The following is a 12695-nucleotide window of genomic DNA, read 5'->3' as shown; positions in this document are numbered from 1 at the left end:
AACTACTGAGCTCGCGTGCGTCAACTAGAGAGCCTGTGTGCCGCAAACTACAGAGCCCATGTACCCTGGAGCCTGCGTGCCACAACTAGAGAGAAGCCCGTGCACTGCAATGAAAGATCCTGCATGCCTCAACAAAGATCCTACGTGCCGCAACTAAGACCTGATGCAGCCAAAAATAATAATCTTTTTAAAAAATAGTAAAAAGGGGAGTAATTTGGGATTTGATTCTACTGGGGTGCCAATTTATTTTTCTTTGTCTCTTCTATCATTTTATAAATATCCAGAAAATTAATATTAAAATAAAAAAGAAATGCAAGTTTGAAATGACGGTATGATTTGTCATGCTCTGTTTCAGATGATCACAGTCGTGTTAAACTGCAAAATGCTGAAAATGATTATATTAATGCCAGCTTAGTTGACATAGAAGAGGCGCAGAGGAGTTACATCTTAACACAGGCAAGTGGTGTGATGTGCAGCCGATGCCTGACCGCCATTCTTGTGATTGGTCTTCTTTAAAACACCAGCAAGAAGTGTGTCCTGACTTCTTTTGGAGATGAAATGCTATTTCAGTTTTTTCTGTTGTTATGTAATGAATGGTGTTATAATGTTTTGCAGCTGTGTATATTTCAGATAAAAGTAATCTTCAGTGTTACACGTTCTCTGAAAGAAAGTTGTTCATGAAATTTGGCTAGGCCGGTTCTCTTCTGGCCAGTTGTCCTCCTTGCTTTATATTGAATATTTGGTTACAAAGCCTTGGTTTGTTGATGCTTTGTTACCTTCTGCTTCTCTTTACATCACTTGAATCAGAACGAGAGGCCCTTTGAAAGCTCTTCTCTGCCCCACCCTGGCGTGTATTTTCAGAGTGTGGACAGGCCTTGGATGTCAGGGCAGGTGAGGGTATGAGCCAGGTGCCCAGACAACCAACAGGGCGGCCCAAGAGCCTGCTGCCCCTTTGGCCTCCTGCCCGATTGCGTCTCAGCACACCGGCCACACCCATGTTCCAACAGCACTTTTCTTCCACTCTGAGATAGCAGAAATGATTTTGGTTTATCCACACCAGCTACCCTTTGTTTATCAAATAATAGATTTAATTAACAGTGCTCTCATTTCCCTCAGTTAATGAATTTTAAATATTCAGAAGATAAGCTGTATTATTCAGTATCTTGCAGTCACCTATAATGGAGCATAATCTGAAAAAATATATGTATGTAACTGAATCACTTTGCTGTACACCTGTAACTAACACAGTATTGTAAATCAGCTATACTTAAATTTTTAAAAAGATAAGCTGTATATTTATAATGTTTGAGATTTTTAAAGAACCCATTTCAGATCAGAATAACCTGTTACTGAAAGTGAAAACCGTTGAAAATGGTAAGAAGATATTCAAATTAATGTAACTATGAACTGTTAGACTATCTCTAATTCACAGGAAACAAGAATTAATTACTCTTTTTTTTTTTTTTTTTTTTTTTTGCGGTACATGGGCCTCTCACTGTTGTGGCCTCTCCCGTTGCGGAGCACAGGCTCCAGACGCGCAGGCTCAGGGGCCATGGCTCACGGGCCCAGCCGCTCTGCGGCATGTGGGATCCTCCCGGACCAGTGCACGAACCCGTGTCCCCTGCATCGGCAGGCGGACTCTCAACCACTGCGCCACCAGGGAAGCCCTAATCACTGTTTTTTACTTGAAGTAAAGCAGCTCCTGTAAATCAAAAAGAAAAAGAGAAACAGTCCATGAAAAAAACTGGCAAAGAACATAAATTCACAGTTCAAAGAAAAGAAATAAAGATAGACAATATACATATGAAGAGATGCTCAACTTTTCTAGTAATTAGGGAATATAAATTTAAACCAGCAATCGGTTACCACTTTTCTCCTGTCAGATCAGCAGAGATTTAAAAGTTTATAATACTCAGGGGTCTAATACGTAAAGACATAAAGATACATGTGAGGATGTTTGTTACAACTTCATTTTAATAGCATAGGGCCAGAAATAGTAGAATTGAAGCAGTCTGCAAGGGGCTGGCTAAATAAATTATACACTTGCTCTTCTTACTGATTATTTCTGGAAATTAGGAAAAAAGAGAGACTTTAATTTCCCATTTTCTGTAATATTTGAAGTATTATGTGCATTCATGTTTTTAATAAACTCATTTTTAGAGTTAAAAACATTTACTTTCTATTTGAAAAAACCATAATGATAAAAAACAGAAAAGAATAATTACCCTAGATTCCTTATCACACCCTTTCTTTCTCTCTTTTTTTCAAGTCTTTTTTTATCCATTCCTCTTTCTCATCTTTAGTCTCTAAAAATGCAGTTGTTTCTCAAGATTCTGACTTAGGTTTTTTCCTCCGTCCAGTCTACACTCATCACTTCAACTCCCTGGGACCACATTTTGAACCTTTGTATCTTAAGAAAGAGGGTAAACTCTGGATTCATAGTATCTGTATTTGAATCCCAGTCTGGCTGCTTCGTTGGATGTTCATTCATCCAGCAAAGCCTTGAGTACCTACTTTGTGGCAGCATCGTTTGAATAAAACAGCCATTCATAAACCTGCCATTATGGGGGCTTCCCTGGTGGCGCAGTAGTTGAGAGTCCGCCTGCCGATGCAGGGGATGTGGGTTCATGTCCCAGTCCAGGAAGATCCCACATGCTGCGGGGCAGCTGGGCCCGTGAGCCATGGCCGCTGAGCCTGCGCGTCTGAAGCCTGTGCTCCGCAACGGGAGAAGCCACAAGAGTAAGAAGCCCGCGTACTGCAAAAAAGAAAAAAAAAAAAAAAAAAAAGTGCCATTATGAACTTCACATCCTAGTGGGAAGTAAAATTAACAGCTAGCAGCTAGCAATCTTTTTAAATTAATTAATATATATATATTTATTTTTGGCTGTGTTGGGTCTTTGTTGCTGCACGTGGGCTTTCTCTAGTTGCAGGGAGAGGGGGCTACTCTTTGTTGCAGTGCGCAGGCTTCTCATTGTGGTGGCTTCTCTTGTTGCTGAGCGTGGTCTCTAGGCACGCGGGCTTCAGTAGTTTTGGCACATGGGCTCAGCAGTTGTGGCTCACGGGCTCTAGAGCGCAGGCTCAGTAGTTGTGGTGCACGAGCTTAGTTGCTTCATGGCATGTGGGATCTTCCCGGACCAGGGCTCGAACCCGTGTTCCCTGCATTGGCAGGCGGATTCTTAATTACTGTGCCACCAGGGAAGTCCCCGAGCTAGCAATCTTTTATTTATTATTTTATTGAACTATAGTTGATTTACCATACTGTGTTAGTTTCAGGTGTACAAAAAGTGATTCAGTTATATACACACACATACATCTATATCTCTTCTTTTTCACATTCTTTGCTGTTGTAGGTTATTACAAGTTATTGAATATAGTTCCCTGAGCTACACAGTAAATCCTGTTATTTTATAGATGTTAGTGTGTATTTGTGAATCCCAAACTCCTAATTTATCCCTTCTCCCCTTTCCCCTTTGGTAACCGTAAGTATGTTTTCTGTCTGTGAGTCTGTTTCTGTTTTAATAATTTCTTTTGTATCACATTTTAGATTCCACATGTAAGTGATATCATATAGTATTTGTCTTTGTCTGAATTACTTAGAATGATAATCTCTAGGTCCATCCATGTTGCTGCAAATGGAATTATTTCATTATTTTTTATGGCTTAGCAATATTCCATTGCATATGTGTACCACATCTTCTTTATCCGTTCATCTGTAGATGGACACTTAGATGTCTTCCATGTCTTGGCTGTTGTAAATAGTAACAGCTAGCAGTTTTTAACACTGTTCTATATTTTATGTTTTGTGTAATTTAAGCCTCAGGATAACCCTCTGTGGTAAATACTATTGTTATCCTTATGTTAACAAGAGGAATCACCTAAAAAGACAAAGGAACTTCAAATAACTTTACCAAGGCCATGCAACAAGTGGAATGAGGCCAGGATGTGAAGCTACACGGTCTCCATAGACTGCATGGTTCTGCTCTTAATTATTCAGATCTGCTGTCTTGAAACTACTGTGTGACCTTGGACACATTACTTATTCCCCAAGCCTGTACTGTCGTCCCTTGGTATCTGTGGGGGGTTTGCCTCTAGGATCCTCTGCAGATGCCAGAACCCATGGGTGCTCAAGTGCATAGTTGTCCTTCTCTGTCCTTGGGATTCCACATATACAGATTCCACCAATCATGGATCATGTATTAAGTTTGCCATCTGAGGTTGGTTTATTCTGCAGATGCGGAACCCATGGATAAGAGGGCCAACTGTATATTTATTGAAAAAAATCTGCCTATATGTGGACCCCTGCAGTTCAAACCCGTGTTGTTCAAGAGTCAAGTGTGTACCTATATTATTGATATATATCTCTATTATCTATAGAACAATGCTGATAAAAACTCATATAGTGCCTGGTACTGTGGTGAGTAGTCCCTGGAGTATTTATTGTGGCATTTGTTACTGCTTTTTATTGGTAGTAGTAATGATAGTAATAACCCTTTTATAAAACATTATAAATCTCATCATGTAAAAGAAAATGCCTGACTCATACCCTAGTGATCTCATTTAAACCTCCTGTCCATGTTGGAGAGCTTTTTTGTGTCCTGACAGAGTTCCACCCCTGCCTCCACCCCCTGCCTTATATTTTTCAACATCCATATGGGTGTTTTTACCCACGTGACCAATTGATGTCACAAATTCTGCATTTTCTATGTCGAACTCTTTCTTTTTTTTCTTTTTTTTTAAACCATGCCAGCCCCCTTCCTATTTTTCTCATATGGGTTAAAGCTGTCCTCCTCATGTGTCCTTTGTTCTGCTTTCCTTTGTTCTGCTGCCCTGCCCTTCTTCAGAGCTCTCTTGAATTTTATCTGCACCAAAGTGGTAGCTTCTTAACTTATTTCCTTGTCACCAGTCCATCCTCCCTAATCCATCTTTAACAATTCCACTAGAATTATTTTTTGTGACATACGAATCTGGTCGTATCCCTTTACTCCTTAAAGAAGAGTTCGGTGACTATTTCTTGGATTCGAGACCCTCCCGTTCTGCAGGTGCAGTTTCCTACCACGTACCTCCATGTTGCCCTCAGCAATCTAACTGTCTTTTCCCAGATGTCTCCTAAACTTGCACATGCCTTGCCTTATGCTGGGAATGGATCCTGATTCCCTACCCTTCCTTCCTCCATGTCAGTGCCCTCCTCATTTTTAAGGCTCTGCGCCAGTATCCTTCCTACTCCTGCAGACCTGATGGTTTACCCCTTACTGTTGTGGTGCTTGATGTGTTTCCGTTCCTTGCCTCTGTCGTAAGCTCTTTGACATCTGAGACTGCTTTTGCCTTTGTATCTAGTACGTTAGAACAGAGAACACGCACAGAAAATATTTCAAAAGATAGAGAAAACCAAAGATGCTAAGTGTTTATTAAAACTGCAGTTGTTCTCATTGTCCTTTGTTGCTTATTATTTTTGTCATCTTTTCCCTCTGAGTTTTATGAAAACTAAAAACGTATATATCAGTCCCTTGGTATAGATCTCCATTTTGCACAAGAAAAATAGGTAGTATTGCTGGTAAGTGGAAGGGCTGAGAAACCCTCTCCCATTTCAGAACCACTAACAGAATGTGTGTGTGTGTCTGTGTCTCTGTGTGTGTGTGTGTGTGTGTGTGTGCATGCGCACATGTGCGTGAACACACTAAGGAGCAACTTCATTGGTGAACTGATCTGTCCATTTTTTTAGACAAAAGAAACAGCATTCATTTTACTGGGGTTCTTCTCATTGCTGTTTTTACCTTCACACTGTTTGGTTTTGGAAGTAACTCAAGCATTGGATAACATGCACCGAAGGAGGGGAACAGTCCCTCAAACCCGAGGGTGCAGCTCCTCAGGATTCCCAATCCCTTTCTAGCATTGGTATAACTTAGAGCTTAGAGTTTATTAGTTCAAATAATATTTACCCAACACCCACTACACACCAGGGATACAACTACCCTAAAGCTGCTTTCAGTGTAGCACCACTTGAATTGCCTTATTTTCAATGTGGAGCTGAAGCTCTAGTCAGACCTGGCCTCTCAGTGTCCTGCGAGGTGAATGCTTGTTGAGTTCCTGGAGGTACAGTCAAACCTCGTTCATGTTAATCTTTGCTCACTTAAAATAGTTAAAGTTTGGGCATGGCCTTCTCATCTCTTGTTTGCCCTTTATTCTGCCCTGTGCTACCGATTAATCAAAATATGAAGGTAATTGGAAATTCATAATATGATTTGATTTTTTTTTCCCCATGGCAGTATTGTGATATGCACCGTTACCCCTTTTAACTCTGCTCTTGAGGTTACACATTCTCTGGTTTTGTAGATTAACAGTTTCATAGTGGTTCAGGTGCTTTGAAATTTCCGCTTTTTCTGGAATTCTCTTTGTAGCTAACTTGGGTTGGTTGCAGGCCAGTGTTGGCGCAGACTTCCTCCTTTGCAGGGCTGCCCTCATCATGGAAGGCAGAGCCTCTCTTTCTGCGGCAGAGACTGGAGGGGACAGAAATCGCCTTTGCCTGCCTCCTTTACAGCTAGAATACAACCCGTAGAACTTGGCGCCTGTGATTTTGACCCTGGTTTGCTTACAGGTTGTGCATGAGTACTACAGCCACCTTAGGATGGCAGTACCAGCAAAGCAGGTGATGTTAGTGACAGGTTGGGAGTACTGTCCCAAGCACACTCCTCTTTGGACAAAATCTTGTCTTAACGTTTGTTCCTACCCAAGCCTGGTTCTCCAGCCCTCAACTCTGAAAGTCACCTGAGAGCCTGAAAAATTTTCTTTTCTGCCTAAGTAAATAAAAGTCAGTTTTGATCATTGATAATCAGTAATCCTAACTAGCACAGACCTGTTTTTAGTTCAAGTGGATTTAAAGTTTCGATTTACTCTTTATGATCCGATACACTGTTCTCAAACGAGAAGCTTCCCTGAAGGAGTTTCCTCGGAGCCTTACTCTGTCCCCTTTCTCTTACCCACTTTTCCTTCTCTGTTCTTACAGGGTCCACTTCCTAATACAGGTTGTCATTTCTGGCTCATGGTTTGGCAGCAAAAGACCAAAGCAGTTGTCATGCTAAACCGAATTGTGGAGAAAGAATCGGTGAGTAATACTTGATATTTACAACTTAGTGTACTGCCTGTGATTGTTAACTTATAAATATTTTCTTATTTCTTTTGGGATATTCATTCATTAGTTTTGGCCTTTAATTGCTAAAGGCTAGTGGTCAGGGTGATTCTGACCAGAAGAGCTAATGTATCCTTTTCCTTTTTTACCTTAAATATTTAAATAACAATTGCGGACCACTACCCTCCAAGATATAAGTATAATGGAGCCAGTATTGGCTAGTACTGGTATTTAGATCTTTGGAATCTGTAGGCTTTATCACAATCTTTACAATTTATTATTATCAAAATCTTGGAAATTTTATAAAAGATTAAAGTGACAGGTTTCTAAAACCTTTATAAATTACCGTTGGCTCTTAGGTCACAAGGCAGTAAGTATGGAAATGTATAAATTTATTGACATTTGAAGTGCAGTGTAAACCCAGTGCTAATTAGTGGTGTGACGTTGGGTAAGTCTTTCAGCTTCTGTGGCTTTAGGGTCCTCTTCTGTCAAACATGCAAATTGGAAAGTATTGTCTGTCAGGTCTCTTTCAGCCCTGAGGTCTTAGACTACTCTGCTTTTCAGGTTCCTGATTCTTCCTTTTTTTTAAAAAAAAAAAAGATTTAATTTTATTTATTTTTGGCTGCATTGAGTCTTCGTTGCTGTGCACGAGCTTTCTCTAGTCGAGTGGGGGCTTCTCTTGTTATGGAGCATGGGCTCTAGCCATGCGAGCTCAGTAGTTGTGGCACATGGGCTCAGTAGTTGTGGCACATGGGCTCTAGAACGCAGGCTCAGTAGTTGTGGCACATGGGCCTAGTTACTCCGCAGCATGCGGGATCTTCCCGGACCAGGGATCGAACCCGTGTCCCCTGCATTGGCAGGCGGATTCCTATCCACTGCACCACCAGGGAAATCCCTCTTCCTTTTTTCTAAATTAATAGTTGCCAGTTTTCAATGGTGGTGAAGGTTTTTCTAGTCTGTTTCAGATCTGAAGTGGCGTTAACATACCGGAGTATCCAGCAATGTCAGCGTAGTCGTTTACAGTGGTTTTCATGCTTCAAGTGATGGGGGCTCTATCAGTTGGGACATTTTGAGCAGCGTTGCCAACTAGAGGATTATAAGTTTCATCCCTCATTCTGCAGTATAATTAGTATAATAAAAAGATAAGACAGGGCTTCCCTGGTGGCGCAGTGGTTGAGAGTCCGCCTGCCAATGCAGGGGACACGGGTTCGTGCCACGGTCCGGGAAGATCCCACATGCCGTGGAGTGGCTAGGCCCATGAGCCATGGCCGCTGAGCCTGCGCGTCCGGAGCCTGTGCTCCGCAGCGGGAGAGGCCGCAACAGTGAGAGGCCCGCATACTGCAAAAAAAAAAAAAAAAAAAAAAGACTGCCACCAGAAATCAGAAATCATATTTACAGTGGTTGGATCTAGAGTCAGGTTTAATTGTCTGGGGGAAGGTCACCTTGTGGGTGGGGGCATAATGTTTGTCAGCGTAATGATGGTGGCAGCTGTTGCTGGTCGGTGTTTAGCTCCTTAATTAGGGGATATAAAATAGTGATATTCCAGGAGCTCTTGTTGGAATACTTCTATTAAAAAAAAAACCACACAACCTCCCACTCTTGTTACTTGGCCACTTTTATTTATTATTTTTTAAATTAAATAATTAATTTATTTATTTATGGATGCGTTGGGTCTTCATTGCCGTTCACAGGCTTTAGTTGCAGTGAGTGGGGGCTATGCTTCTTTGCGGTGTGCAGGCTTCTCACTGCAGTGGCTTCTCCCGTTGCAGAGCACGGGCTCCAGGCACGCAGGCTTCAGCAGTTGTGGCACGCAGGCTCAGTAGTTGTAGCTCGCAGTCTCCAGAGCGCAGGCTCAGCAGCTGTGGCGCACAGGCCTAGTTGCTCCACGGCATGTGGGATCCTCCCAAACCAGGGCTCGAACCCGCATCCCCTGTGTTGGCAGGCAGACTCCCAGCCACTGTGCCACCAGGGAAGCCCCTTGGCCACTTTTAAATAGGAAAAGCAGTTTTCAAAAGAAGTTGATTCCCTAGTGTCCTCAACATGTGACCACTTAGGTTTTCTTGGTGTGGGGGCAGGGCGGGAGGGCATCAGGTACTGTGAAGTCACGGATTCAAACATCCTTGATTCATTTCACTCCATGGCAGTTATTATCCTTATTTGTAGTCAGATTGCCCCTTCACTGGCCAGCAGGAAACTCTTCAAGTTGGGCCCTGAGTTCTTTTACACAGACCCAAGAGTCTTCATAGCTACTTGTTGTCTGGAATGACTCCATATTGCAGGCTCATCTTAAACTCTTGTGTAAGAATCAGCCATTTCTTTAAGGGGCCTTAATTTCTTTCAGTGGGCAGTGGTATTTCAGGGTCACAACAAAAATAGGGATGTTTGTTGCCACTGGGTTGGTCTTTTCAGTGAACAGAGCTAAGGAAAAATATGTTTTTGTGTTAAGATAACACAGCGCTAGTGTTCATACTGATATTTCTGATTCAAATTTAGGCCTGTAGGGGTTGGCCCAACCCTTTCTATCCTTTATATCTGTTACAGTGTTTTCCATACCATGAATTCTGGTTCTCAAAGGCACTAGTGATATCAAATATCTTATATTGACTCTTTTACTTTGTCTGATATTGCACACAGAAAATAGTCATAATAACAAAATCAACTCCATCACCAAAATAACTACTGAAAAAAAGTTTAAAATGTTTTGTTTTTCCCATTCTCTGTTTTTTTTAAAGTTGTACTTTATGTACATTGTCAGAGTTTATAGCACATTATACTCTGTCCCTTATGCCTCTTTTGTGTAAGTCTATATGTTGAGGTGTCTCTCCAGTCTTTTTGTCTGTAGCTTATACTCCAGAGGATCCTGAGGAAGGGCTCATGGGCACCATAGTCCCTGATGTCTTACGTGCCAATGACAGTTCATCTGCTGGCTCAGTGCTTAACAGTCAGTTTGGCAGAATATAAAATCTTTGGCTCATATTTGCTTTTCTTTGAACAACTTAAATGTATTACTCCATTTTCTTCTGGCATTACAAATTACTGTCAAAGTCAAATGGACATCTTTATTTCCTTTATTAGTCACTTATTCTTTTTACCTAGGTTACCGAAAGGATTTTTTTCCTTCAAATCCCAATAATTTTACCAAAATATTTCTGTGTTGGTCATTCTGGGTCAGTTTGTCCAGGGGCATAGAGTACTTTTTCAGTATGTGATTTCAGACATTTTTTCTTTCTTTAAGAAAAATTTATTGAATTATACTTGTTGACATTTATTCTGTTCCCTTGCTTGCTTTGGTGTTCTTTTCTTGGGTCCTCCTATTATACATGTGTTAGATTTTCTTGCTTATTTTTTATGGTTGTCACATTTTCTCTAATCCTATTTGTCTCTCTCTTCATTTCTTTTTTTATTTTAAAAATGTCCTCCTTTTTCTCTTAAGGCATCATCTGTTGTGTTTAGTCACATCTCTTTTCCCTAGTTTAATTAATTAGTCTTCGTTGATGAAATGTGTTCTGTTATTTCTGAATCTTTTTTCTTTTCTGTCACCTCATTTCTAAGTTGTTCAAATTCTAATTTATGCTCTTTCACTTCTTGTGCCATTTTTTAAATGTCTTTAAGCTGACCTTTTGAAGTGTCAGCTCATAGTATTCATTTGTTTTGGAAACATTTTTATTGTTTGTTATTTGTTGCTATTTGTGATTTCGAAAAGGAGAAATGGCCATATTTTACAAGGATGTTTTTCTGGTGTTTTTCCTAATGAAATGACTCTAGCTCACCTGACCTCAGCCTGCTGGCCTCATAATTTGGCTTTTGGGAAGATGTTTTTATTGTCACAAACACAAATTCCATGTCAATAGTTCTGCCAAAAGGTAACAACTCTAGGTAAAGGGAGCTTATCTTCTAATTCTTTCCCCAACTTAATTTTAGTAAATAGGTATACAATGTTATTTCTAGATATGTAGTAGTATTTAGTAGCAGATTAATGGGTACTTATGGAAAATACTTGTAAAATAAAGCCTTTTCAATACTGTTTGAAGATAAGATTCTTGTAAGAGTTTGATATTTATAGAAAAATAGTGTGAATGCCAGTATGATGTTAAAATATACGTTACCCTGCTTTAGAAATGACAAATTTATTTTCATTTTATGAACATGATATCTGTTTATGGGGGTTTTTTTTAGTGTATAAGTTAGAGGAACATTTTACAAACCTGCTTTTGTAAGATGTCAATCTTATTAAAATACATTAAACATCAAACGTAGTGCGACTGTTCTTAGATTTGGGTACTTGAAAAATATATAGCGTGTGTGTGGTTTGTTTTCCTTTCCAGCTTTTTATGGTTTCATTATGTCTATAAACTAAAAAAAGTCATATGCATTAACCTAAATTCTTAAATTTAGGTTAAATGTGCACAGTACTGGCCAACAAAGGATGACCGAGAGATGCTGTTTAAGGAAACAGGCTTCAGTGTGAAGTTCCTGTCGGAAGACGTGAAGTCCTATTATACAGTCCATCTGCTGCAGTTAGGAAACACCAATGTAAGACTTTTCATGCCCAAACTATGGGGCTTTATATGATGATTTTAAGGATTATTCTTTGTTCTTAGATATGAAGTTTGGGGCAGCCCATTCATTTCAATAATAACCTATAATAGTGTACAGCCATAACCTTTTCCTTATAGATTTTGTTCCTATATGTGGTAGCTCTCTGAGGACTCTCAAGAAACCCTAGAAACTAAGAATTTTAAAATTCAGGTAAATATTTGAGGATTCAGAATAACTTACTAAAATTAGTTGGGGATTAAGAGAGAGGACTTTAGAATCAGGCCAACCTGGATTCACATCCAGCTCTGCTACTTAGTGTACCTACTCCCAGACCTCCTGAAGTCTGTCCTCATCTGTGGGATGGAGATGGTGGTGCCTCCCTCTCAGGGCCGTGGGGTCGGGTGAGGGTGTGTGTGCAGAGGCACTAACACAGACCAGGTACCCTGTAAACACCAGCTCTGATACTTACTACTGTTGAGAGTGTTGTTAATTCAAGGGATTAGTCACATGGAAATTTGTCTTTATTGAACTGGTGAAAATGATGAAGTAAATTTACCATATGGTCTCAAGAACATTTACTTGGATTTTTTTCCAGAAATATAAGACTCGTTCCTGGTACTTGGTTGAGATACAGGTACAGGGTGGGTTGTGAGCCTGCTGTTGTCAGGCTGAAGATTGAGATACTTCTCCCCTCTTCCCACTTACCTCTTTGCCTTCTTTGGTTCGTAATTAGAATAACTAGAAAATATGAAGTAAGAGTGATTCTGAGATGCTCTTAGAAACTAGAAAAACTACAAAATAGGAAAATGTTTGCCCAAAAATGGCTTTGGGAATGTATCTAGTCTAAAGTGAGATACTGTTTTAGTTAACTATTAAGTGAATTGAGTGATTAACGTGTGATCATTAACCAAAAAAAAAAAAAGCTTTGTAGCGAAGGGAGATATATACACTTTTTAGATATGCAGAAGTACCTTTTATGGTTGATCTCCTGAAACACCTCTCTGTTTTTTATTACGTACTATAAGTACAGATG

At 40.2% G+C, this 12695-nt stretch overlaps 1 protein-coding gene across 1 annotated transcript in view; it reads left to right on the top strand.

Annotated features, from left to right (window-relative positions):
• The window catches only part of PTPN2 (protein tyrosine phosphatase non-receptor type 2), a 77261-nt gene that overhangs the window by 41576 nt on the left and 22990 nt on the right, over positions 1 to 12695 (top strand). Inside the window, exons 3-5 of the mRNA XM_065889680.1 lie at positions 356 to 456; positions 7001 to 7099; positions 11519 to 11656. Of these exons, the coding sequence (XP_065745752.1) occupies positions 356 to 456; positions 7001 to 7099; positions 11519 to 11656 (338 nt within the window). The remainder of the gene's footprint in view (positions 1 to 355; positions 457 to 7000; positions 7100 to 11518; positions 11657 to 12695) is intronic.

This window comes from Phocoena phocoena, chromosome 13 (assembly GCF_963924675.1).
Source record: "Phocoena phocoena chromosome 13, mPhoPho1.1, whole genome shotgun sequence".
NCBI classification, from domain to species: Eukaryota; Metazoa; Chordata; class Mammalia; order Artiodactyla; family Phocoenidae; genus Phocoena; species Phocoena phocoena.
This window is presented reverse-complemented; position numbering and strand designations above follow the sequence as displayed.